General features: G+C 34.2%; 1 protein-coding gene across 3 annotated transcripts in view; it reads right to left on the bottom strand.

Annotated features, from left to right (window-relative positions):
• Cdh10 (cadherin 10) overlaps nt 1–25,193 on the bottom strand; it is a 210,715-nt gene that overhangs the window by 110,941 nt on the left and 74,581 nt on the right. For all 3 annotated transcript variants that reach the window (XM_029569823.1, XM_008846026.3, XM_008846027.3), the window contains exon 2: nt 15,126–15,482. In XM_029569823.1, coding sequence (XP_029425683.1) covers nt 15,126–15,356 — 231 coding nt within the window. In that variant the 5' untranslated portion in view covers nt 15,357–15,482. The remainder of the gene's footprint in view (nt 1–15,125; nt 15,483–25,193) is intronic.

Below are 25,193 nucleotides of genomic sequence, written 5' to 3' on the forward strand. Positions count from 1 at the left end.
AATATCACTATTTTCCTTCTAGATGAGTATTATGACTAGCAATAAAAATCATTGTAAAATAATTTTATCTTATAGATGATTTAAATTAGAATACTTTTCCTTCATTTGTTACACATATCCTGGGTGCTACTTGCTATATATTTAATATTTAACAAGAGTGAGTGCAACTGTTGCCATTCATCCACATTTTTTCTTCCTGTTCCTATCATAAGATCATATCTACAGCAATTTTTCATTTCAAAATGCCTCCTTCCCTTCACTCATTTATCTTTTTAATAACATGTCTCTGAAATAAAGTGGATGCTACTTCTAGACCAAACCAAAACTAACTAATTCCAGTTTTCAAAGCTGTTGGAATGGCTTGCTTCCCGTCTACGCTTGTGTTCAAATCTCTATGCTTGTCTCCTACAACTTTCTTTTTAATGTAACTTGAAAATATAAATTATCCACGTCTCGGTGTTGTTTCTCCCTTCACCTCTGCAAGAGTTCTAATCTTGTACCCCTGTCTCCCATACACACTTCTCCTTCCTAGATCTCCTCTGCTGTGGGGATTAAAATTCCAGCAAAGACCAACTTTTTTAGTTTGTATTTTTTAATATTATCCCTGAAGCTCAGCTCTCACAGGTATAGAAACTCCTTCCAGGCATGGTTCACAGCTTCTTTCTCTGCTCTGATGTACAGATATTTCAAACACAGAAAAAAAGGAGATTTGGTGTTAAGCCTGCATGCTGGTTTGGAAATAGTGACAGATGTCAGTGCAAATTACAAAACAAAAACAAAGCAAAATTCAGTTCCTTTACATTCTTTTCTGGTATCTGGAAAATGTGACACTGCACTGTGAAAAATTTAATGATATAATCTCTATAGTTGACATACTTTTCATAGATTTGTATTTTGGAGTATATTCAAATTTTCAGTTATCTCAGATTAATGACCGAATAGATAATAACATATTAACATATCAATTACTTATTAAATATTCACTCACTAGTTAAATTTATGCATGTACTTTAGTAAAGACCACTATTTCACGGAAATGTTTTTGATAGTGAAATTGTTTTTTACTATTGTTACTGTGTTAGGAATTTTGTAACTATATGCCAGGTCTCCTGATAATTTTAATATTTGGTCACAATAAAAAAAAGCATTTAAGTTTCCAGCATCCATGACTAAAATTCAGAAGAAACCAACAATCAAAAAGCAAGGAAAGCTCTCCTTAGAGCCTTAGTCCATTAGCACAGGACATTTTATATTTAGCCAAATCATTTAACCATTTTCACATATTAAATTATATGTTGGCACAGAATTTTATAAAATTCTTACATTTAGCTTTAGATTCTAGTGTTAAATCCTAATCCATGATTAGAATTATATTCCCTCTTATGAAATCGATCTGTAGAAACAAATACTTCATTTTTCAATATATTTCAACTTTTGATTCAGTGATTAAAAGTATATACTGCTCTTCTGGACAAACTGAGTTTGATTCCCAGGATCTAAGTGAGGCAGCTCATAACTAGCTATAACTCCAGATCCAAGGTATGCAACCCCTTCTTCTGACCCTCTTGAGCACAAACATACAGATGGTATATATAAAACAGACAGACAGACTTAAATACATATAATCAAAAATAAAACAGAAAAATGTAGATCATTTATGGACAAACACAATTACACATGCTCCCTCTTCCAGTTTTATTACTGAAAAGAACACCACACTTTAGTATGATGGGGAAAAAATTAAGTATATAATTATATATATTGTGTCCAAAATAAAAATGAGGGCACTGTAGTAGATATTCAAAGAATGAAGATGTCACACCAAATTTCCCTCCCTTCTGAGAGACCCACATGTACCCTATGGGATTCCTAGGACTCCCCATCTGTTTTAGTTTGTTTCTTCATTGCTGTGACAAAACACTCTGACCACTACCAACTTGGGGAGGAAAGGGTTTATTCAGCTTACATCTCCCAGGTCAGAGTTCATCAGGGAGCCCAGGATGGAGGAATGCTGCAGGAACCTGGAGGCAGAAGCTGGAGCATGGACCATGGAGGAACGCTGCTTACTGGCTTGCTCCCTTGGCCCCTGCTGAGTTTGCTTTCTTATGCAACACAGGACCACCTGCCCAGGGGTGGCACCACCCACAGTGGGCTGAGCCCTCCCACATCACTCAACAATCAAGAAGGTGCTCCATGGACATGGCCACAGGCCAGTCCAATGAAGGCAATTCTCCAATTGAGGCTCCCTTAACCCAGGTGTGTCAAGTTGACACTAAAGCTATCCAGCACACCGTCCTAAATCAAATTGGCAAAACCAATATAATATATTTTATTTGGTTTTAGCATGGTTTATGATGTCTGGGAAAGGGTGACTTACAAAGTCCCATGGCCCATCTTCTACATTTTGGCTAAGCTTTGCGATCCGAGTCACCAATGTGCTAGCTCCGTGAGCTTTCTGCCCTATGGTTAGAGGCTCCATTTGTTCCCTGTGTCCCAAAATGGCAGCTACCCCACTCTTGGCTGTGCTGAGAAGTCCACACCCAAATATAAATCCTGTGGCTTCCAGACAGCCACACAAAATGATGAGAGACCTGCCTTGTGGCTTTCCTGGCTTATATATCCTTAGCCCCTCCCCTTCATGCAGACTCCTGCAGAGCATGGAAAGGAGGTGGGACTAGGTCTTCATAGTGGTGAGAGGAACTTCCAGGTTACAGAAAATAACTCCCCCAGGCTTCATGGCTTTAGGCATGCATAAGTCATTCATAAGGATGCTAAAACACCTTCTTCCTATTTGGTTCCCTATCAAAACCAAGCATTTGTTTAACACCCATAATTTCTCTTATCTAAAATATATCCTGATAAAAACATATTCAACTTACTTAGATGTGTGTGAGTTTTAAAAGTGCTATGTGACTTACTGAAGAAATTGGAAAAAGCTTCTGAGTTGAAAACTTAAGAAAAGATTCACTATAAAGAGGAAGACCCAATAGAAGAATATGGTGAGTCAGGAAACAGCAAACCCCAGCTCCAGGAAGTCAGTGACTCAGGAGAAAACAGCTCAGGAGGTGGTAATACACTGAGGTGCAGTAATTACTTTCTGGGGGGGCGGGACTTTGGACTGTTTTGTGAAGGTTGTATTTATACATGAGTTATAATGATGAAGGTGTTTGAACTAAATTCATGGTAAAATGTAGCAAAAATGTTGTTACAACTAAGAATTTAGGGAGAGAGTTGGGATGGCAGATCACACCTGTAATTCCAGCACTGAGAACATAAAGGCAGGAGGATCACTACAAGTTCAAAGCCATCATGGTATGCATAGGCAAAGCATTAGGGCTTAATGAGAGTGACACAGACAAACAACGGGAAAAAAGAACTTAGTGAAAGAAAAGGATGCTAAATGAGCATCCCATCCTAAAAGCTATCTGTTTTTTGAAAAACAAGATAATTGGATGTATTTTTTGCAAAGAATTAAATCTTCTTAAGGAAGGCATTGCCTTTCATACTCTTCTTTAGGTGAAAATATTTAAACATGTGCACATTCATTTAGAAATTTTGAAAATGTTTTATAGTTATAATCTTCACCTAATTCTATGCAACCTATCATTAAAGCATATTCTTCTTGTTTTTAGGAAACATTGCTCCACTTGATCATCCCCTCCTTTTGCTTATGCACCCTTTGTCCCCTAGGCTCTATATTCCCAACTTCTTTGAACAGACCTGTCTCAAAGCTCACAAATCAATGAGATCGTGGCGATCACATAGCATTTGTGAGTGTGTATGTGTGTGTGTGTGTGTGTGTGTGTTTCTGTGTGTGTGTGTCTGTGTCTGTGTGTGTGTCTGTGTCTGTGTCTGTATCTGTGTCTGTGTGTGCCTAGTCTATTTCATGTAACATTGTTTTCCAGGTTTGTTCATGTCACAAAATGAAACAAGTTCCTTTTTTATTAAGGCAGAATGTGGGAATGGCTTTTCTGGGAATGCCTCCTGTCTTACCTATCTTGTAACCAAAGTTAATATCATGTTTTGGGAGCATTGAATGCTCTCTATTCTATCTGCCTTCCTGCAACATAATCATCTTATTTGAATCTAGGTACCCTTTAGGGGAACTGTGTAAATAATCTCGTTTGGCCTCGGGCCTTTGTAAGCTAAGGTAAACTAATAACTTTAATTTTAGATGATGTTCCCTGTTTCTCCCTCACAACCTTCTTACTGCTGCCTTAGTGTAATGTATGTGCATGTGTCTTATGTTGTGAAAATATCAGTGCAGAAAGCATGGACTTCAAAAGTAATGAATTATTCACAGTTTAAGTTGCAAACAACAGCTGGGATTATATTGATAACATCTGACTGTAGGTTTATATGCAATTTGAGTCAGTAGGGATTAGAAAAGGCAAGTTCTTCCCTAATAAGATTCCTTACTGCTTTCCCATGTTGTGATGGATGCACGGTTTAAAGAGTGTAACTACTTTGTTGGGGGACAGTTCTGAGATAAATCAGAAGAAATAGTTATGAAAACAGATTAAGCTCAATCTCTGCTTAATGGACTCCAAGAGTTGGGCTGTCTTTGTTCAGACACTGCTGCATCGTGACCAACTGCCACAACAGAATTCTAATTATATCTATTCATCTGATGAATGATAGGATAGGTTGCTAACATCACTTAGCTATTGCAAATAATATTTCAATGTTGATGAGTGAAAGCATCTTTTCAATATTCCAATATTGAATTCACTGGTTATATACTAGTAAGTTTGGCAAATCACATAGCAATAATATATTCAGTTTTCTAAGGAAACCCGATACTTGATTCTATAAAATCTGATTACATTTGACAACCTGCGGAAAATCTCACCTCTAATCCTTGTGAACTCCTGTTTTCTTTTTCTTCCTGATCAAACAGTTGTGATTTTGTGGTTTTAATTTGTATTTCCCTTAGAGTGACTGTTAATAAGCATTTTTCTTTAATGTGTGGTTCATCTGTCTTCTTTTGAAAAATGTCTGCCCAGATCCTTGGTCAGGATTATGCTCGCACCAGCACTTTAGGGTTTTGCTATTGAGTTGGTTGAGTCCCATACACATGTTAGATGTTATCCTCAGTTATGCTCTACAAATATTATATGTTTTATAAGCACTTTAAAAATAGCAAGCAAACTCTTTATTCTAATAATTCTTTCATTTTCTATGTAGTTGTTTGATTTTTTCCCCCATTTTTCTGTTTGCTTCTATTGCTTGTGTTTCAGGGGCCAAACCCAACAGTTTTGTCCCAGATCATCGTTTTGGAACCTTCTCACCAGGTTTCTTTGAGTAGTCTTATCTTTTGAAGTATTGGACTTAACCTTTGCAATTATTTGGCATTGATTTTATGCCGAGAGAGAGAAAAGTTCTGTTTTATTCTTCTGTGTGTGGATATTTAATGTTCCCAAGAGTATTTATTGAAGAGATTGTCTTTTCTGTGCTATGAATAATTGGCACCTGGTTCAAAATTTAATTCATCATAGTTACACGGGTTTGTTTCTAGGTTCTCTGTCTTCTTTCACTGTTCATATGGATGACTATGTTCCATCATCATGCTATTCACCAGGATAGATTATATTTTGAATAAATGTTGTGTGATGCCTACCTGTTTTTTAATGTTTTGTCTTTTTTAACTAAGAAAAAAATGCTTTCAGTTTTCAAAAGATTTTTGTAATTTCCCTGTAAATTTAGAGATCGTTGGGGCTGGAGAGATGGCTCTGTTGTTGGAGTACCTGCTGGTCTTTCAGAGGACTTGAATTCAACTCACAGCACACACATGGCAGTTAAAAACTGTTCAACACCTCAATACCAGGGGATCTGACAACCTCTACTGGCCTCTGTGGAATGTGCCTGCATGGTGCACTCACATACATGCAAATAAAACACTCATTTGCATAAAATAAAAATAAATATTCAAAAAATTTTTTGAGATTGTTTTTCTCATTCTGTGAAAAAGGTATTGGAATTTTGATGAGGCTTCTATTTCATCTGTAGATTCTTTGGGTATTTGAGCATTTAATAATACTAATTGTTATAATCCATAAACATAAGTTATATTTCCATTTATATGTGTCTTCCACAATTTCTTTCATCAAAGCTTTTTGGTTTTCAGGACATAAAACTTTCATTGTTGTGGTTAAACTTCTAAATAGTTATGTCCTTGGTGATTTTATGAATGATATAGTTCTTAATTTCCTTTTGAATTTCTAAAATAGTTTCAAACTATTTTATTTATGTGCTTCTATGTGTGTCTGTATATTTGGGTCTGTGCACACGCATGTCGGTGGATGGTGGAGGACAGAAGAGGGCTTCAGATCTCCTGGTGCTGTAGTTACTGGTACTAATGAGCCACCAGAAGTGAGTGTGGGAACCAAACTCTGATCTTCTACAACAGTAACAAGTGCTCTTAAGCACTGAGTCTTCTCAACAGCCCAATTTTAATGTCATTTTCAGATATGCTACTGTTAATGTAAAGAACAGCTAGGAATTACTATTTCTTGATTTTTTTTGAATGCTACAACTTCACTGAATTTATTAGTTTTAGAAGTTTTTATTACAAATTTTTGATTGACTAGGTCATCTTTTGTGCCTACAAGTTAATGTCATGAACGAAGAGACAATTTCAGTTTTACATTTCCTATGTAGATTAAAAAACATTTTCCTTGTCTTATCTAACTGCTCTTAGATAGACCTTCTAATACTATGCTAAGTGGAATTTATAACACTCAGCATCTCTGTTTTGTTTATTATCTTAACAGAAAATTTTCAACTTTTCACTGTTTTCATACCTATTGTAGAGTTTTCATATATTATCTGTAGTTTTCTGAGTTACATTCCTTCTATGTATAATTTATTGAAGTTTTAATCTTGAAAAGATATTGCATTTTGTAATAAGCATCTATTCTTATGATAATGTAATTTTGTCTTTCATTTTATTAATATGGTAAAACAAATTTATTGATTTGAATGAGTTATTGCATCTCAGTTATAAGTCTCATAACTTCATTGTGAATGATAATTTTAATATATTGTTGGATTTCATTTGCAAGTACTACGTTAATGAGTTTTTCACGCATGTTCATGACAATAATCTTTAATTTTGTTTTAGTACCTTTGTCTGGTTTGGGAATCAAACTAATGCTGCAATTAGAAAATTATTTTAGAACTTTTCTTTCCACTTTAATAGCTTTGTAGACTTTGAACAAGGCTACAATTGGTTTTTCTCTAAATGTTTATAAAATCCCAGTATGACATAAAAACAGCTCTAGACTTCATGGGGTTTATTTTCCAGTCTCCTTAATCTTTCTTGGTTACCTCAGACTAAATATTCATGACTCAGGCTTAGCAGTTTGTACATTTGTAGGAGTTTATACATTTTATCTACGTTATATATTATGCCATAAATTTCACTGTAATTTCTCTTGATAATCTGTATTAATGCAATATTCCTTATAATATTATCTTTTTATTTCTGGTTTTACATATTTGAGTTTCTATCTGTTTTTTTTCCCCTCAGATAAATGACTATTAAACATCTGTACCTTTTCCAAAGAGGCACTGTTCCTTTCTTTGGTATATTTTATTGCCATCTATACTTTGTTTCATTTATTTCTACTAGTTTTTTACTTTTTCTTCCTTTTACTAGGCTTGATTTCTCTCTTTTTCATTTTTTTGACTTGTAAGAAATTTGAGGTTCCTCTTTTTTATTGTTATTTTTATTTGTTGTCTGTTGTTACTATTTGTTTGTTTGCTTGTTTGTTTCTTTGTTTCTTTGTTTGAGACAGAGTCTCCCTATAGCCACAGTTGGTAGGGAACTCACTTGCTCTGTAGACCAGACTGGCCTAGCTCTCACAAAGATCTGCCTGTCTCTACCTCCAGAAGGTTTAAAGGTGTGCATCACTACACCTGATTTGGTTCTTCTTTTAATGAGATAGGGATTTGTTGCTATGAGCTTAATTAATTCTGTGTTTGTTTTAACCCATAAATGAGCTTTGGTATGTTGTTTTGCATTTTCATTTATCTCAGTATACTTTATCATTTCTTTCAAATTTCTTTGTTGGTTCCTAGCTTCTGTGGGAGCACACTTTAATTTCCATGTATTTGTGAGTCTACCAAAATTTCTCTTGGTAGGGATTCCTGGTTTCATTCTATTATAATCATATATATTGATTATAGCTATGTATCTAGTCTCTCTGCTTCCTGTGCCAGCATGAAGATGTGATCACTCAGCTTTCTGCTCCAACCACCTCATTCTGCAATACCTCGCCCACCATTATGGACACTTATCCCTGGAGCTGTAAACTCAAATTCTTCCTTCCATGAATTGCCTTGGTCATGGTGTCTAATCACAGCAACAACAACAATAACAAAATAATAGCTAATATAGCACTTAAAGCTAAAAATAAAATCTACTTTCCAAAAAAAAATCATTAAATCACAATGAAAATTACTGGTTGAACTAACATGCTATAATATTAGTGTATAAAATAGTGAAACTAATATAATATCACTAAAAGTGTAATAATAAGTAACCTGGCTTCTCTAGCAGAGTGCAAAATTTTACATGCTTATTCTGATGGCTTTTGTAATTTTCAATCCAAGTTTTTTTTTATTCTAACTAGTGCATCTGCATCACTTATGTCTTGCTAAAATCTTCCCAGAAGTGTTGTATTAGAGTATTTTAGTAAATTTCAGAGTGTAAGCCTATTTCCACGTATAACTGTTGGATAGAGTATTATCATATTGAGAACGATATGCACTACTATATGCACTATATATACTACAGATGTATAAACCACTGGATGGTATGTTGAGAATTATTATGAAGATTGGCAGAACATGCTTCAGTTTAAAATACTTCCATTATCACTCTTTGACCATCAGTATAAAAGTCATTGCCAGTGCTCACCTAAATTCAGGTTTTGCGTTATTCTTAGGTCTTATTTATAAGGGAAAGGATGTTTCTTTGCATCCAAATGCCCAGTCATCGGAAGATACTGAGAAACATTTAGACTAATGGAGTTATTTCCCAATATCTAAAATATCATCCTGATTTATTTCTTCCCAAAACATTTTCTAAACTAAAATTACTTGATGTATCTTTCATTGCCTTTTCTTCTTTTATATTGCTACAATTCATAGATTCAGAGAAAAAATGATTGCATTCCAACACACCTCATCTCTTCAATAGATATCTTTTCAATAAGGTCTGTATTTAGTATACACCTTAATGTTGCTGTTTCAAGTATTATAAATATATTATTTACATGTGTTCTTTTTCTTTTGTGTATGTGTGAATGCCTGCATGAATATAAATGTACTATGTGCCTGCCTGGTACACTTGAGGGCCAGAAGAGGGTGTTGAACACCCTTGAAATGGAGTTTCAGACTGTTGTGAGCTATCACGTGGGTAATGGAATGAAATCCAGGTCCTCAGCAAGAGCTCCAAGTGCACATAAATTCTGTGCCAGTTTTCCATCCCCTATTATTTTATATAGATCTTTCCAGTCACAAATAATAATAATTTAAAAAACTCTGACTGAAAATACTTATTCAGAAAAGACTTATTTCAGTAACCAATTATTCCTCTACTCTGAGCACCTGTGTAATCAATTTTCTCTTTTTTTGTTGTTGTTGTTTATTACACTACAAATTTCAGATCCACTTTGCTTTAGGAAAAAAAAATCCATTGTCTTATGTCTATCTTAGTTCTAAACGCTCAACTCAACACAGTGGCCAGATTCATTCTTATTGTACCCATACAATTAAGATTAAAAAGAACCCAGTGGAATATCATGACCAGTAGGTTTTGCTCAGCATTGTTTGCACTGAAATTTGAGTTACTCTCTTTTGGATCACCTTTAATGATGTCTGAGGATCCATTCCTCTAGAAATCCTTACAATCAGTGTTTATGAAGTATTATCCACCAAAAAAATTGCAAAAAAATTAAAAAGAGGAATATAAAATAAAAGAATGTCCTTTGTGTTATCTTAAAATTTACAGTTATTCACAAATGCCAAAACTGCTTATTTCTTCTTTCCTTTCTAGTAATGCAGAAGCATAAAATGGAGATATTCAGCACTTTTTTTTCTGGACTTGACTTTTGGAGCATTTTCAATCTCTGAGGTAAAAGGAACCCCAAAACTAAGTTATTCTTAAGCATATTGTTTCTTCTCTACTTTAGGAGGAATAGGCAATTTGTAAACAGAGAAATTGTATTATTACTACTCTACTTAATGCCATAGTACCATCTAGAAGATTGCCTAGACATTTATTGACTGTGGTGTTTAGAGTACACAGATCTACAGAGCAGACCAACTACAGACTTAAAGATGAGACAAGACAGATATTGATAGAGTATAATTTGAATAAAACAAACACTACTGGCATATGATGAGAACCTGGAATGGTTTTAGATGTAAGAACTCATGAAAGAATAAACTTAAGATTGAGTGATTTAGGATTCTATTAACAACTTTGGTCACTTAAGTTCTAGTAAAGCTTACATAATCTCAAAGGACATTGACAACCAAGAGATTTGACAGAGATCTGTCCTGTTCATTGAAGAATGCTTACTTGGATCCCTGTCCAATATTACTGATTAAAAGTACACACATAATTTTTTTTACAAATACCTCTAAGCACAGACAAGTGTACTTTGGTTAGTAAAATAATCCCCGGTGTGAGTCAGTGGGTATTTTGAGCTCATCACAGATACTTTGGGGATACAGACAATTCAGTGGTCTGAAGTGAAGAGGTGACAGGCAAAATGAGTGACTCATTCCATTATCCTTGGTCACCGCAGTTTAAAGTCATACCCTATAGCTGAAATATTTAAGCATCAAATATTTAACAGAATATTTATAGAAGCAATGTTCCTGTTTCCAAAATGAAAGAGTGTTTTTGGAGGCCTGGTTTCCACTGGCTCTTCTGGATGTAAAGGGAGTATTCATCTTTGATTATATATTATAAATGGAAGGACAAAAAAATGGCCCACTAGGAGGGTCCATCACAACTAGGTACCAGTGTTCTGAAATAGGCCGCAATTATTACTGCTGTTGCTCCAAAAAAGGCATTCTTTTCATGAAAGAAGATACAGATTTAGTAATAGTTGAAGATGTTTTCTGTTGTTCAAGAGCATTAAACAACTGAAAACTCCCTACGAATATATTTAAAGAAATATATTGGGGCTGGAGACATGGCTTAGCAGTTAAGAGCACTGGCTGCGCTTGTAGAGAACCTGGATTCCATTCCCAGTGCCAACATGGTGGCCAACAACTCTCCATAACTCTAGTTCCAGGGGATCTGATGCCCTCTTCTGATCTTCGCAGGCACTGCAGGACACAGATGTACATACATATGTGAATTTACAGACATGCAGGCAATACATCCATACATGTGAAATAAAAATAATAAATAAAATATTTAAAAAAAGTGGGCTGAAGACTATTCCTGCTCAATTTCTTATGGCAAATGTTTTATTATGCCAAGAAGATACAAAGAGTAAAACTGGATATTTGTATATATATTATATATATTTTTTTCTTTTAAAACAGGATTTTTTTTCTTCCTGAGGTAAATTGCTGTATCACATACATTCAGGATCATATTTGTGGTTGCCTTTCCATGCCATCAAGTTTTTGCATTTTGAGATTTTTCTCAATAACTGATTTGATTCAAACCTAACATTATCTTAATCATCTGAAATGAATTATTACATAAATGCAGAGCTTTGAAATAAAAAAATAAATTAGCAATTTTTTGGAACCATATGTTTGTTAGAACTGAAAGAACTCAAAAAGCAATTGATTTAAGTTGAATGAGGTGGATCATGTCAGTAATCCCAGCACTCTAAAGAATGAGACATAAATGAGGATGGAGGATGATGGGCTTAAGTCAGGACTACATAGTGAGATCCTGTCTTTAAAAATAAAACAAAGTACATATGCTTTAATGGCATTTCTGATTTTAGCCTTGAAGTTAAAGAATCTGAGAAATTTGAAATTGTCATTTCATGGCCATTTTTAAAAACATTTTAGTTACTATTTTTATTTTATGCATATGAGTGTGTTGCCTACATGTAGGTAGGTGAGTCCATGTCATGCAGTGTTGGCAGAGGTCAGAATAGGACATCAGATCCCTTGGAACTAGAGTTACAGACAGTTGTCAGCTGCCATGTGGGTGGTGGAAAATAGACTTGGGTCTTCTGCAAGAGCAGCCAGTGCTCTTAACCACTGAACCATCACTCCAGCCCTTGGGCCAGTGTTTTGACAATACAATACAGTAATTAGAAGCCACTTGTAAAGGGATATTAAATCAGTAGAGTATAAGGGTTGATAATTGCTGTTTCCTCCAACATTAAACTGGGAGATTTAAAAATATTTTTAGAAATGTTACATTAGGGAGAAAACAGTACAAATTATATTCTTGAAGTTCAACTTTTGAACCTTTTGCTTGAAGAGGTGATGAAAAGGCAGCAGTTATACAAAAAAATTCATATGTATTGCCATAACTTCCTGAATGTAAGAAATGTTTTAAATGTCAATGTCAGGATTAGCTCATGGGAAAGGAAAAAAGAAAATCTTATACTGGATATATTTTTAACCTAGAATCCATTTGATTGAATGACTTAAAGCAAAATCCTTGGTGTTTGGGAGCTGAGTAAAAAAGTGCTTTTGGCCTTGTTGTTCGGCTTCTTAGAAGTCGTGGTAATGTCAATATAGCTTCTGTAAAGCTCTTCCCCTTTTTTCCTTTCCAAATCAGTTTTCAAATACTCATTATATTAATAATGTACTAACTATACTTGTAAAAGGGCACTCCTGTGTATTCACTGGCACATTCTTTTTTTTTTTTCCTTTACAAACATGAGAAAATAAAAGTTAAAAGAACATAGGTACTCACTGAAAGACAAATAGTGGTGAACAAAATGTTATCTCTTAGATATTTTTGCTAAATGTATACTCTCTTAATTTTTCCCAACTTTGAACCTATAAGTAGTACTGGGCTTTTATCTGGAGAAATCCATTGTCTTCCAACTTTTCTCCCCCTTTACATGAGCTTTCTACACTTGTCTTCATTCCACTAGTCATTTTTTTCTACCACTTACTGCCCTTAGGTCCTTACAGTGAGAGTCTGTCACTGTCTTCCCAAATGCCTGCAATTAGAGCACTTAATATATCCACTTAGCACATCCATATCAACTTACAGCATTGAAATGCTAAGCATCTTTACTACATGTTTGTCTTAAAAGAAGTAAAAACTGGAAGAGGAATTTCTGAAAGAAAAGATGACTATGCAATAAATTTTCATAAGACTAGAAGGAATATGTTGGGAGCTTGAGGGTTATACTTAATAAAGAAAATACATATTAACATCACTTTATAATCATTAAAGTATATATATTAAAATACTTTGTTTGTAACATTGTCTTCTGGTCTGTGCTATTTTGTGTGTTTATACCTAAAATATTTAATTTATATGTAACTAATACACCATGAGACATTAATGGAATCTTAGCCTATAAACAAACAAAAGACTTTTTCAAAATCTATGTCATAGTCTAGGAAATGAATAAATTACAAAATCTAAGAAATAGATTTGAAACTTAAGCTAAAATAGAAACCCTGAACATGAGACACCCTTGAGAGGTGAAACATGTAGTAAATGTCTCCTGTGTTAGTAGGTCATCATGTACTCTGTCAAAAGAAACTGGGGCACATTTCATAAAATCCTATAAAAATCTGATCGGCTTTGATATAGCACAGTAGGAAGAGTTAGAGTTAGGCTCTCTACCAACATGCATATATCATAAACATAGTTGCTAACTTTACTTGTCCAAACTAATTTAAAATTCTAGACTAGTTTCCTCTGCCAAATAGCCAAATGGCACCAGATGGCTGAGGAAATGTTATCTAATTTGACTCAAAATAACCCAATCAGCCAAATACTTATTAAGCTCTACTCTAAGAGCTATAGAGAGAGACACAGAATACAATTCTTGATTTAAAGTATTGATATTCTCTTGATAAGGAATATGAGAAATAGTTTAACTGTCATGAGAAAGCATATAACAATAACTCAATTTCACAGCATTTATTAAATTATTATTAAAGACTAGAAGAAGGGAACCAGATGAAAATCAGTCAAATAACTATGTCTGCAAAGAAGCAAGCAAATCTATTTATAGTTTTTATGAATTGAATCTCTTTTGTTATATTTTTATGTGATTGCATTCATGACCTGAGTTTCCTAATGCAGTGTCCATGAAATTCATCTTCCTGGGCATTCAATAAACTGGACCTGAGGAGTTTGCCACTTCTGACCTTCTGCTAAGACTGTGTAGGTTGCTGTTTCTATTCCTTCTCTTTCTAGTCAATATAATAATTAAGCTCTAATGTCATCTTTTCTTATTTGTCAGTTAATTTAAAATAGTAAAATAACTTTAAAATAGCAAAGTACATCAATTTTTTAAAAAAATCTATGGAAATCTATTATTTCAAAAATTAGATTTTTTTTTCTCCCATATAAGACAAAAACTTACCTCAAATTTAAGAAGCAATTGTTATTTGCTCATTTCATACTGCAATGAATAAACTATTTTTGCTTACTAGTCTTATTTATTTATATAGAAATACACCCACGGATGACCTAAGAAAACTAAAGGACAAAAACATATGAAATATGTTTTCTTATAAATAAGCAAATATTTTGCTTTGAGTTGCATTTTAGATAACATTTGTTTCTCATTCTGAAGAAGATTAAATATGCTGTTTATATGTCTTTGCTGAAGTCAACAGTAATGCTAACTTTACACATGTATGGTCATTTAAATGTACTAACTCATAGTTTTCATAGTTTCATGAAACTGAAGTTTCAGCACCTTTGTAAATCCATAATTTGTGCAGCAAAATTACTTCTCCTAAAGATATACTACATTTTAAATGTTACATTTATTCCATAGTTACTCAAAGTAGAATTTGTGTTCCATAAATAAAAATGCTTTATGGATGTTTGGAGAATCAAATTTATAGGATTGTGATCTTGAAATTCAACAATTCGCTGCTTAGACACATATTAAGAAAGTAAATAGTTCCCATTTCAAAGGACTTACCTTGCCTACATATTGATAATCAGATCCTGTATATTCCTCCAGTAAGAAAAACTGATTCCACATCCAGCCACGTTTTTGGCGGTGAAGGATTTTACCCTCACTCCTTGGGACACGGGTATCTGAAGGCATTTTCTGGGGCCCAGGAGTCCTTCTGAATGTTAACTCTGGAGAGCAGAAGTGTGGTAGGCATGCCCAGAAAAGAAACAGTCTCAAGAACCGATATATAGTCATAGCTCACTTCTTGAAAAATTCCAGTGTAGGTGAAGAGAAAGTAATCCTGTATTATGGGACTGGACCTCACTGAGTCTCAACTGGTTTCCAACATCTCATCCGTGTGGTGTACGTATTATCAAAAAGCTTCAAAGAAACAAACAAGGTCAAATAGTCAGTGAAAACATTCTGAAAAATATTAGGCTTTTTTCATTAAAAATTTAAAATGATGATTCATTAATAATGTAAAGTGAAATATTTTGTCTCTTTCATGAAACAACGACTAGTTTTCATAAGCATGGCTTCTCGGGAAGAATGTGTATAGCTTAAGAAAAGACAACTGTGAATAAGTTATTTCAAACAATTTTTTAAAATACTACTGTATTCTTTTTTCTTCTTCTTCTTATGGCGTGTTAACAGTTTTAGGGACTTAAAATCCTAAATGTAATAGAGAGATGCTATTTTGTATGTATCAAGTTTTCCATAGTAATTTAATATACGATTAAACTTTGAAAATAAAATATTTATTAAAATTAACTATATAAGATTTATGAAGTATTTGTGAAATGTATTAGTATTTAATTGATTTTTAAATGATGCCAATTTAAACAGTCAAAACCAGCAAAGAACAGATGAAAAACAAGACACTTCGTACTGAAAGCTATTCCTTCTGACTAAGGTAACCTGTGGAACACCTAGGCCTTTCTAGAGTAGAAAAATCACTCTAAAGTGCACCAATTTGTAATACAATTAACACTAATGGGTAGCAGAATCTAGTCAGGGTGTCAGCTATGCTTGTGACATAACACTTCTAACCACCCTTCAGCCTTCACTTTGGTCTAGAACCCTATGATGTCGAAGATAGACTGTGGCAAAAACCTATTCATTTCCTCTACAACCTCCTCCCTTCCGCTGTTTTCTGTATAAAATCTATGCAATAATCCCATTGTAGTATAAATTGTTTGTTTTTTCACTGCATGGACTACTAATTACATACTGAATAAAAACCAAAGTCTAAAGTCTACCCAGTATATAACACTGGAATTCATGACAATTAATTCTCAAAACTACTTTTAAAAAGTACCTTACGTCAACCTCCTAAACTGACTCTTCTCTGGCCAGATTTTTCCTAGTGTGACCTCCACCAACTTGCCATGCACTTTTCTTCAAATGGGACCTTCTGCCAGGACCCTTTGCCTGTAGTGCTTTCCCTGTATACGTCCTGGCAAAGATCCACTTAACTCTGTAAGCTCTTGCTCACTCTGAAATCCACTGTTATGTCATACATCCCAAAGCACTATAAATGCTGCATTTATCAAGTAAACAATGTGACCCCATCACGTTTTCTTGTTGGAAGGATAGTTTGCATTTCTTTTTTACTATTGTATTCATGGTGTCTTAAATAAAAACTTGTACATGGGAGAAATTCAATAGCTATGTTTAATGAAGGAATATGAATACAAGTTAATGCAAATGTCTTTCATTTCCTCTTCTACCTTCTCATATAAAGTATTCATATACAGAAACGTATTTTTCATTAACAATTACTTGTGTTTTGTTATTTTTAGAGATTTTTTAATTTAACATTGTATGTGGGCTATTAAAACTTTCTAGTAGACAAATATTTTATTTCAGGAGAAAATAATAGTTCTACATTATTTGGAGACCAGCAGGACTAGTTTCCACATTGCCTCTCTTAGAAGCATTTGAGGTATTCTAGCATTTACAATCACTTTCTTCCACAACTATTTCTTAGAAATGTTTCATTTTCTCTTTCTTTTATTATTAAACAGACTTAAAGTTTAATGCAAATGTACTTCAGAAATCATCATTCAGATTAATGATAATTCAGTGTTCCCCTGAGTGTATTAAATGTCACTGAGCAATCTATAGCATGTGAAGTCATATAAGATGATCACTGTAAACTCTATTATATGTCATATAATACTCCTCTTGAAGCTTAGCAATGATCTGACATGTAAAACAGTCTCACATCCCATAGCACTGATTTTACAGACATACATACTTATTTCACTTTTGGCAGTGCATACATTGTACCAAGTGTGTGTATTTCCATGTATCAGGTTGTATTAGAGTGGTCTCTAGAGCCCTACAGTGTTCCTAACAATAACGAAGTGTTTGAATAAGTGTTTATTGTGTTCTACTAAAATCTTAACATTTATTGAGACAACAGTCATGTTTAGTTCATCTCATTTTGTCATTAACAAATGGCCAGGAACTATATTCAATACCGTCATTCATTTTCAATACAACTATATACTACCAATAATATTAACAGAAAAATAAATGATATTATGGGCATTAGTGGTATGCATTGCATTTCTAAACTTTCTGTCTAAGATATCAGAGTTTCCATATAAATTAATGTGATCAGGTTTTCAGTATTCTTTCTTCAAATGTTGAACAATAAAATTCTTGAAGAATTATCAAAAGATGCATTCTTCATTAATAGTTTTAGACATAAAAAATAAATTTACTTAAATACATCAAAAGTATTTGATAGAATCACTTTAACAATGAAAATATTACATCAAAATAGAAAAGTATATTCATCCATGATTATTACATTCACCCAACATTAATTTTCACTGTATATAGTCTAAGAAACTAGAAGTAAATGTACAGACATTTCAGAAAATTGCCCATTTATTATAAATACTACTAATTATTATTCCAGCAACCTGACATATATTGTAAAAGATCTTTGTCACTTTGATCTAAATCAGTATTTCGCATGATTAGTAATATTTTCTTTTGTTTGAGGAAAAGGGATGGCTCTCAGCTTCATGCCCTTCTCCCCCATTTAATGGTCCATCACACTCCTGTGTTTATTTGTGTGAGTGTGATGTATATGTGTATATAAGTGTTTGTTCAAATTTAAGTTCATGAAGAGGCCAGAACTGAACTTTGAGTATCTTCCTTGACTGCTGTTCAGCATTTTTTTTTCTTTTTTTTTGAGATAGGGTCTCTCACTACACTTAGACTTGATGACTATGCTAGGAAACAGAAGTCATTGAGACCCAACTCTCTCTGCCCGCTCCACTGCTGCGATTTCAGGTGCACGTCATCACTTCTAGTTTTCACAGGGTCTCATGATTTACAGCAAGCTAGTTTTTCTTAGTTATTTTTCTAGTCTTCGTCACACTGTTTTTAGTAAATATTATTCATAAAAACGGGGATTACAGTATCTACTAGTAGGCTTTCTCAACCTCAGTCTTTCTTATTTAAGATATATCCTGTAGGGTAATAATAGAATTAATTTTCCGTGCTCATTTCACCAAGAATAAATCAATTAAAAGAGTTAACATGTCTGCAATTGGGAAAATAATTTTGGAACTCACTGCAACATTTGAAATCATATTTTTTTAAATTTCTTTTTCATCTTTTCAATACTTTTTAAAAATTGTTACAAAACTTCTAGTATGTACTAGTTCCTCAATAATATATAAATCTGGATAGCGTTCAGGTGATTGTACCTTATTGAATTTCATCCACCAATCAAAGCTATGTTGTTATAATAAGTAATTTATATGTCTTTAAAACTTGACTCTTTAAATTTTAGAATATAAAATTGTATTTAACAAGACTATTTTACTAGATTTAAATTATGTAGTGTTATAATTCAAAAGAATTACGTAGCTGAAGAGCAAATAGCTGAAGGCTAGGAAAAACCAGTGACAGGCAAGGGATACTTCCCTTTCAGTGGTTACTTAGTTCAGAGACTCCCTAAATACAGGCTATTGCCACAGCCCTGATTACCTCCCAGAACCTGAAAAATAGACCATACTGCAGAAGAAAACACATACTTCAGACACAGAACTTGGACCAATTGAGCTGGAACTGACCAGGAAGCCTCTTCTGAAGACTAGCTCTCATTGTATCAAAAGACAATTTCTAAGCTACCAAGGGAGAAAACCAATCAATGGTCCTACCTGACTATAAATCCTGTAAACCATAATGACTGGCCCAGCAAATTATCTCTATTGGCTCAAGAGTACCACTTGGATTTTTTTGTTCGTTTGTTTTGTTCTTTGATTTTTGTTTTTACATACATCTTCCAGGTCACAGTTCATCACTGAGGGAAGTCAAGGTAGAAACTCGGGCCTGGAACCTGGAGGCAGGAGCTGAAGCACAGAACATGGAGGAATGCTTCTTACTGGCTTGCTCTCCTGGCCCCTGCTCAGCCTGTTCTTATACAGCAGAGAGCCAGGAGCCCAGTGGTGGCACCACCTACAGCAGACTGGACCCTCCCGCATTACTCAACAATCAAGAAAATGTCCCGCAGACAGGGCCAAATGCCAATTTAATGGAGGAAACCCCTCAACTGGTGTTTCCTCCTCCCAGGTGTGTCAGGTTGACATTCAAAGTTATCCAGCACTACTGACCACTTGTTAACTTGATATAGAAACAAATCACTATTAAACATCAACCTTTCCATTTCTTATCCCCAAGATCCTGCTGCTAGTTAATGTATTCTAGCCATGCTAGGGAAACTACACCCACACAATCTCCACAGTATGATTGACTAACAAGACATGCGTAATGACAAAAGCCAATTGACATGCCTGTTTGGATGGGGAAATTTTCATGGGGTCCCATTACTAGATGGAGAGTTATAGGCAATCAGTGGATGTCGAGAGAGAATCAATTTTCTCCAGGGACTAACTTTCTGTGGTTATAATCCCAAGTGGGCTATTCCAAACACATTTACACATAAGCCACCACTAAATGGACTCAGTACAGATCGATGATATATGATAGATAGATACATAGATGATAGATAGATGATCAATGATAGATAGAAAGATATATAATAGATAAATAATGTGTACGTGTAATATATGTATATGTAAAAATGTATGTATGATACAGAATAGTCAAAGGCGAAGATAAGAAATTATGAGGGGGAACAATCATGCAAAAAGAGCCCTATCTATAAAATTCTCAAAGAATAAAAAAATAGCAAAATTGACTGAAATTCTAAAATATAATTTTCAGGTAATGATTTAATTGTTATTTGAATTTTTATTATTTTAAATTTTTTTTAGACTTATGTACGTTGGCACTGTATTTACATCATTTCCACCCCTCCCCCCTCTCCAACTCCTGCCATGTCCCACTGTCCATTCTCTTTCAATGTTTTATCTTCATCCTCGATTATTATTATTACATATATTTATATGAGTATAGATATGCATAATGTACTGAGTATATTTAGTGGTGCCGTCATGTATATTTAGCTCATCATTCAACAAAGGAATCTTTTATCCAACAGATGGAGAATATTTCAAAGTTCCACAGCTGATCAAAACACACAGAAAAAATGACCTAGTGGTTCCTAGGCCAATTGATACATCTACAGTGCAGTCCTTACATCTATGGCTCATGGAACATCGAGGAAGAGGGGATGGAAAGATTATAAGGGCCAGAAGCCCACATGAGTGCTGCTACATCATGTAATCTGGACATAATCATTTAGTTTTCTGAGAAATCCATTAAAAATGCCTCCTTATGCTAATTTAAATATTAATTTAACATAACTTTAACATCTACTTTTGGAACTACCATTTATTATTAAACCACCTTTCATCATCCTAAGTTCCCATGTTGCCTTTATGTCAGTGCTTCACAATTTCAGATTCCGTGTAACTTGGTTCACTGCCTGTGAGTTCAATGAACAGGGCTGGGGTACAGAACAGTGCAATACTCCATCATTCTATCCTTTCTTATTCATTTGTTTGGTTATGTATTTATTTGAGACAAGATTTTATTCCATAGCTCAGGCCGGTTGGCCTGACTCTTTTGTTGTTGCCATTGTTTTTGTTCTTATGAGCTGTTTTATTGACTTTTCTTGATCAAATTTTTGTAGTATTCATATAATATAGTATGATGGTTTGACAGTATTTAGATTCCATTCCCTAATCACACTTGCCCCCACTAGCTTCTGCCCAATTTAATGTACTAATATAATATATATATATAAATGAGAGTACATTAAATTATGTATATATATATATATGGAAGAACAAGCTTTTCTAATCATTCTGTTTCCTCTTCTGCAGGAGCCCTGACTGGCTTGTAAATCACAGTAATCCTCCTGCTTCAGAATCTAGGGTGCTGTGCTTCCGGGTGTGCAAATATTCTGCATTTTCTATAATCTCCCTCCTAATGCTAACAAAGCTTGATACATGAACGCACTGTGTATCAAAACCACCGGCATTCTTTAGACATGAAATCATCTTCAGAAAGTTTATGATATTTTGTCTGTAGTGCTTCAAAGTCCAAATATGCATTTTACTATAATAATGAGACTATGATATAAATAGACTGCAATAGAAGAATCAGAACATTATATCTAAATATTTAAATCTTTCTCTGAATTTTGTTTAAACCAGACAACTTTAAGCTTCACTGTATTCTACAGTATAGCTGTGTTTTCCCTGGTAGGCTACACATTGTATCCTTTACAAGTACATATTAAAGTAACTGTGACACTGATTTTATTTCAGTTTTATAATCAAAGCATTTTAATTATTCTTCAGAAATACATATGACAAATACTAATTCCTCTAAAACCTGTGAATTTTATCATATGAGAGGGCAAAAGAAGCAGATTACAGATAATATTAGCCATTTTGCTGAATCTCAATTACTCATTAAATCCCTCCACATCACTGCTGATCACTACAATCCATACAAGGCTTATAAAAAGATTAGCCATTCTTTAGTCAATTGATTATGTTCATTCTGATATTAATTTGGTATCTTTTAATTTTTTTACCATCTATAACAATAAGAGAAAATGCTAATGATTATCAAAATTAAGTCAAGCCAGTTGGGTTTGATGATTTAGATATTTTAGAATTTCATGTAATAAAAACAGACTAATGCAATTTCAATATTGAGAAAGAAAGGAACATTTTCAGGTGTATTTGTGCTACTTAAATGATTTCGAAAATACTAAATACCTCCGTTTTATTCAGCTAATGCCAATTTATGCATTTAGTGTGGTAACTATGTAATATAATTGAATCAAAGCATTGCACTAAGGACTCAAATAAAATGAAGCCATATGCTTGATCATATTTTCCAAGAGTTCATTACACATTACCGACTGTGCTCTAATATCTTAGAAAAGACATTATTCTTCATTGAATACTTATCACTCTGTATTAAATACTTTGCATATGCATTTCTGTTTACAGTGTAAATTTAAAGCAATTTCTTATAGCGTCCATAAAAAAAGTTGCTAATACAGGAATTTATACAATATTCAGTATTTTTGATTAGACAGAATATTACTATTACTTATAAAATATTTCAGTATGAATGAATATAGGTGCCTGTCCATAAACACAAAACTCAGTACATAATACTATTTTGCCTAATCATGTTTGTATACTTAAGATGGCAGAACTTACACAAGACATTCCATCAGTTAATCATACTACTTGTTGTTGTTAAATGGCATATGCTGCTTATCTCAGAAGTGTCCCTCATTGCCAGGATTGTTACCAAAGCTGAATGAAGCACAGAAAGCCCTGATCCTTGCTCTTCTTGAAGTAAAATTCATTTCAAGCAGGTTGCAATTGCTTTTGTTCTCAGGTCAAGAATGTGACCTGAGGGACAGGAGACATGGCTCAGTTCTTAAGAGCATTGGCTCCTCCTGCAGAGGACTCTGGTTCAGTTTTCAGCACCTACATGGTGGCTAACGACCATCCTTAACTCCAGTTCCAGGGAACCCAACGTCCTCTTCTGAAGTCCTCAGACACTGTACATGTTTGGTATACTTACACACATTCAGGCAAAACACTCATGTGCATAAAATAAAATAAAAAATAAACATTTTTAAAATACTTTATTATTTTTGTTTTATGTGTATGAGTGTATGTGCATGTGTGTAAGTGCACCTTTGTCGAGCAATGTCCTTATAGGACAGAAAAGGGTGTTAGATCCCTTGGGCAGATGTTACATACTATGTGGGTGCTGGGAATCAAACCTGTGTCTTCTGTAAGAGCAGTCCGTGATCTTAACCATGAGAATTCTCTCCAGCCCCAGAAGTACACTTAAAAAAAAAAAAATGAACTGAGCACAATCTTCACCAACTTGTCCAGCTACAAAATGTGCTAATGCCTTTAGCTGATAATTTGCAAAGCCAGATAAAATCCATGTAAATTTGAAAGGTTGGGGAGATAAAGGATGTGGTAGGGATAAGCAAAAGCACTTGTGAGTGAGTCACCATTGTCTTTAAGAACCCTGCTAATAGACAAAAGAATAGACTCAAGAGTTCTTGCTACTGTTTCCTTAACTTTTTTGATTTCAGAAGCAAATGTGACCTTCCTAGATGTAACTTGATCCATAATCAAGTTAGCAGTGCCAATACAGTTGTGGCATTACACATGCTGCTTTCTGGAACTTTCCATTTACTGTACCTGGGGTTTATCTAATTATGTGGAAATGGGTAGCAAGAATGCCGTCAGTGTAACTTATAAATGTTCAAACAAAACCATCTGGTACCCAGTTTTCCTTGATCTATGGCTTGAATTCTGTAAAACAATGAGTGAAGGAAGACCTCACAGAATTTAAGATTTTTGGCATCCTTGCTAAGGTGTATTATTCCTTGGTGAATGCAACTCTTCAGAACTTAAGGAAAAACTGAACCCCGAAAGAAGGTTTCACTAAAAATTGTAAGTTGATTTCATGAAAACTTTCTAAACTAGTATTAATAAATGTGATGCAAATTAATCACTACACATTTTATGTATTCTACTGTGTAAATTATAGAACATATACTAAATATGAATTTACTAATGTGTTTTAGCTATTCTAATTTAAAGAGAGAAGATTGTATGAAAATAATTCATGAAACTCAATCAAAGGTACAATCATATGTTAATATAAATTTTGTCCAATTAAGCTCTAAATAAATTTAAGGCATACAAATATTTATTCATATAAAGAAAAGCAGGAGAATCATAATACAGGTCTTTGTGTCATGCATTTCTGATGTGGGCAGTGTTAGGTAAAAGAAGCTGAAAACTTTAACAGAACTGATTTTTTAAAGTTTTTTTGCTGTTGTTGAATTATTGCGATTTTCATATAATATAATTTGATGGTATTTAGATGCCCTCTCCTATCTGCACATCCCCACATTACCACTAGCCAAATTTAATGTACACACACACACACACACACACACACACACACACACACTAGAGATTTATTTGTGCCTCTCAATATCCTTCAGTGTTGGTCAATCCACTGGGCCCACCAAGTGCCTCATCCCTGTAACGCTGACTCTCCCCTCCTAGCAGACATCATTTGCCAAAAGTTACTTAGGTTGGGTTGTGATTTCTTACCCATTACTATTCTGGAATTTTGTCTGGTTTTGACCTTGCATAGGACTTGTGCATGTTGTCACCATTGCTGTGAGTTCATATGAGTATCTGACCAGCTGTTTGGGGAGTCCTACTGAAAAACACACATAAAATAAATATACAAGTGTATGTGGGTAGCTGAAGGCTATAATATCCATTTCCTTCTTCCATTTTTTAAAAAATTACAATTTATTTATTTATTTGTGGGAGGAGTGGTGCACATATCCAAGACATATACCTGGAAGTTAGGAATTGATTCTCCCCTCCCATACTGTGGGTTCCAGAGAGTAAATAAAGGTTTTTAGGCTTGGCAGCAAGTGCCTTTACCCAGTGTGTACTCCCACTGGCCAAAAAGTATTCTTTTCATAATAAAACATTAAAAGTGGGTATGTCAGTATAGATGTGTGTGTGTGTGTGTGTGTGTGTGTATGTGTATGTGTGTAGAGAGAGAGAGAGAGAG

The sequence above is a fragment of the Nannospalax galili genome, unplaced genomic scaffold, assembly GCF_000622305.1.
Source record: "Nannospalax galili isolate Female #2095 unplaced genomic scaffold, S.galili_v1.0 scaffold600, whole genome shotgun sequence".
Lineage (NCBI taxonomy): Eukaryota > Metazoa > Chordata > Mammalia > Rodentia > Spalacidae > Nannospalax > Nannospalax galili.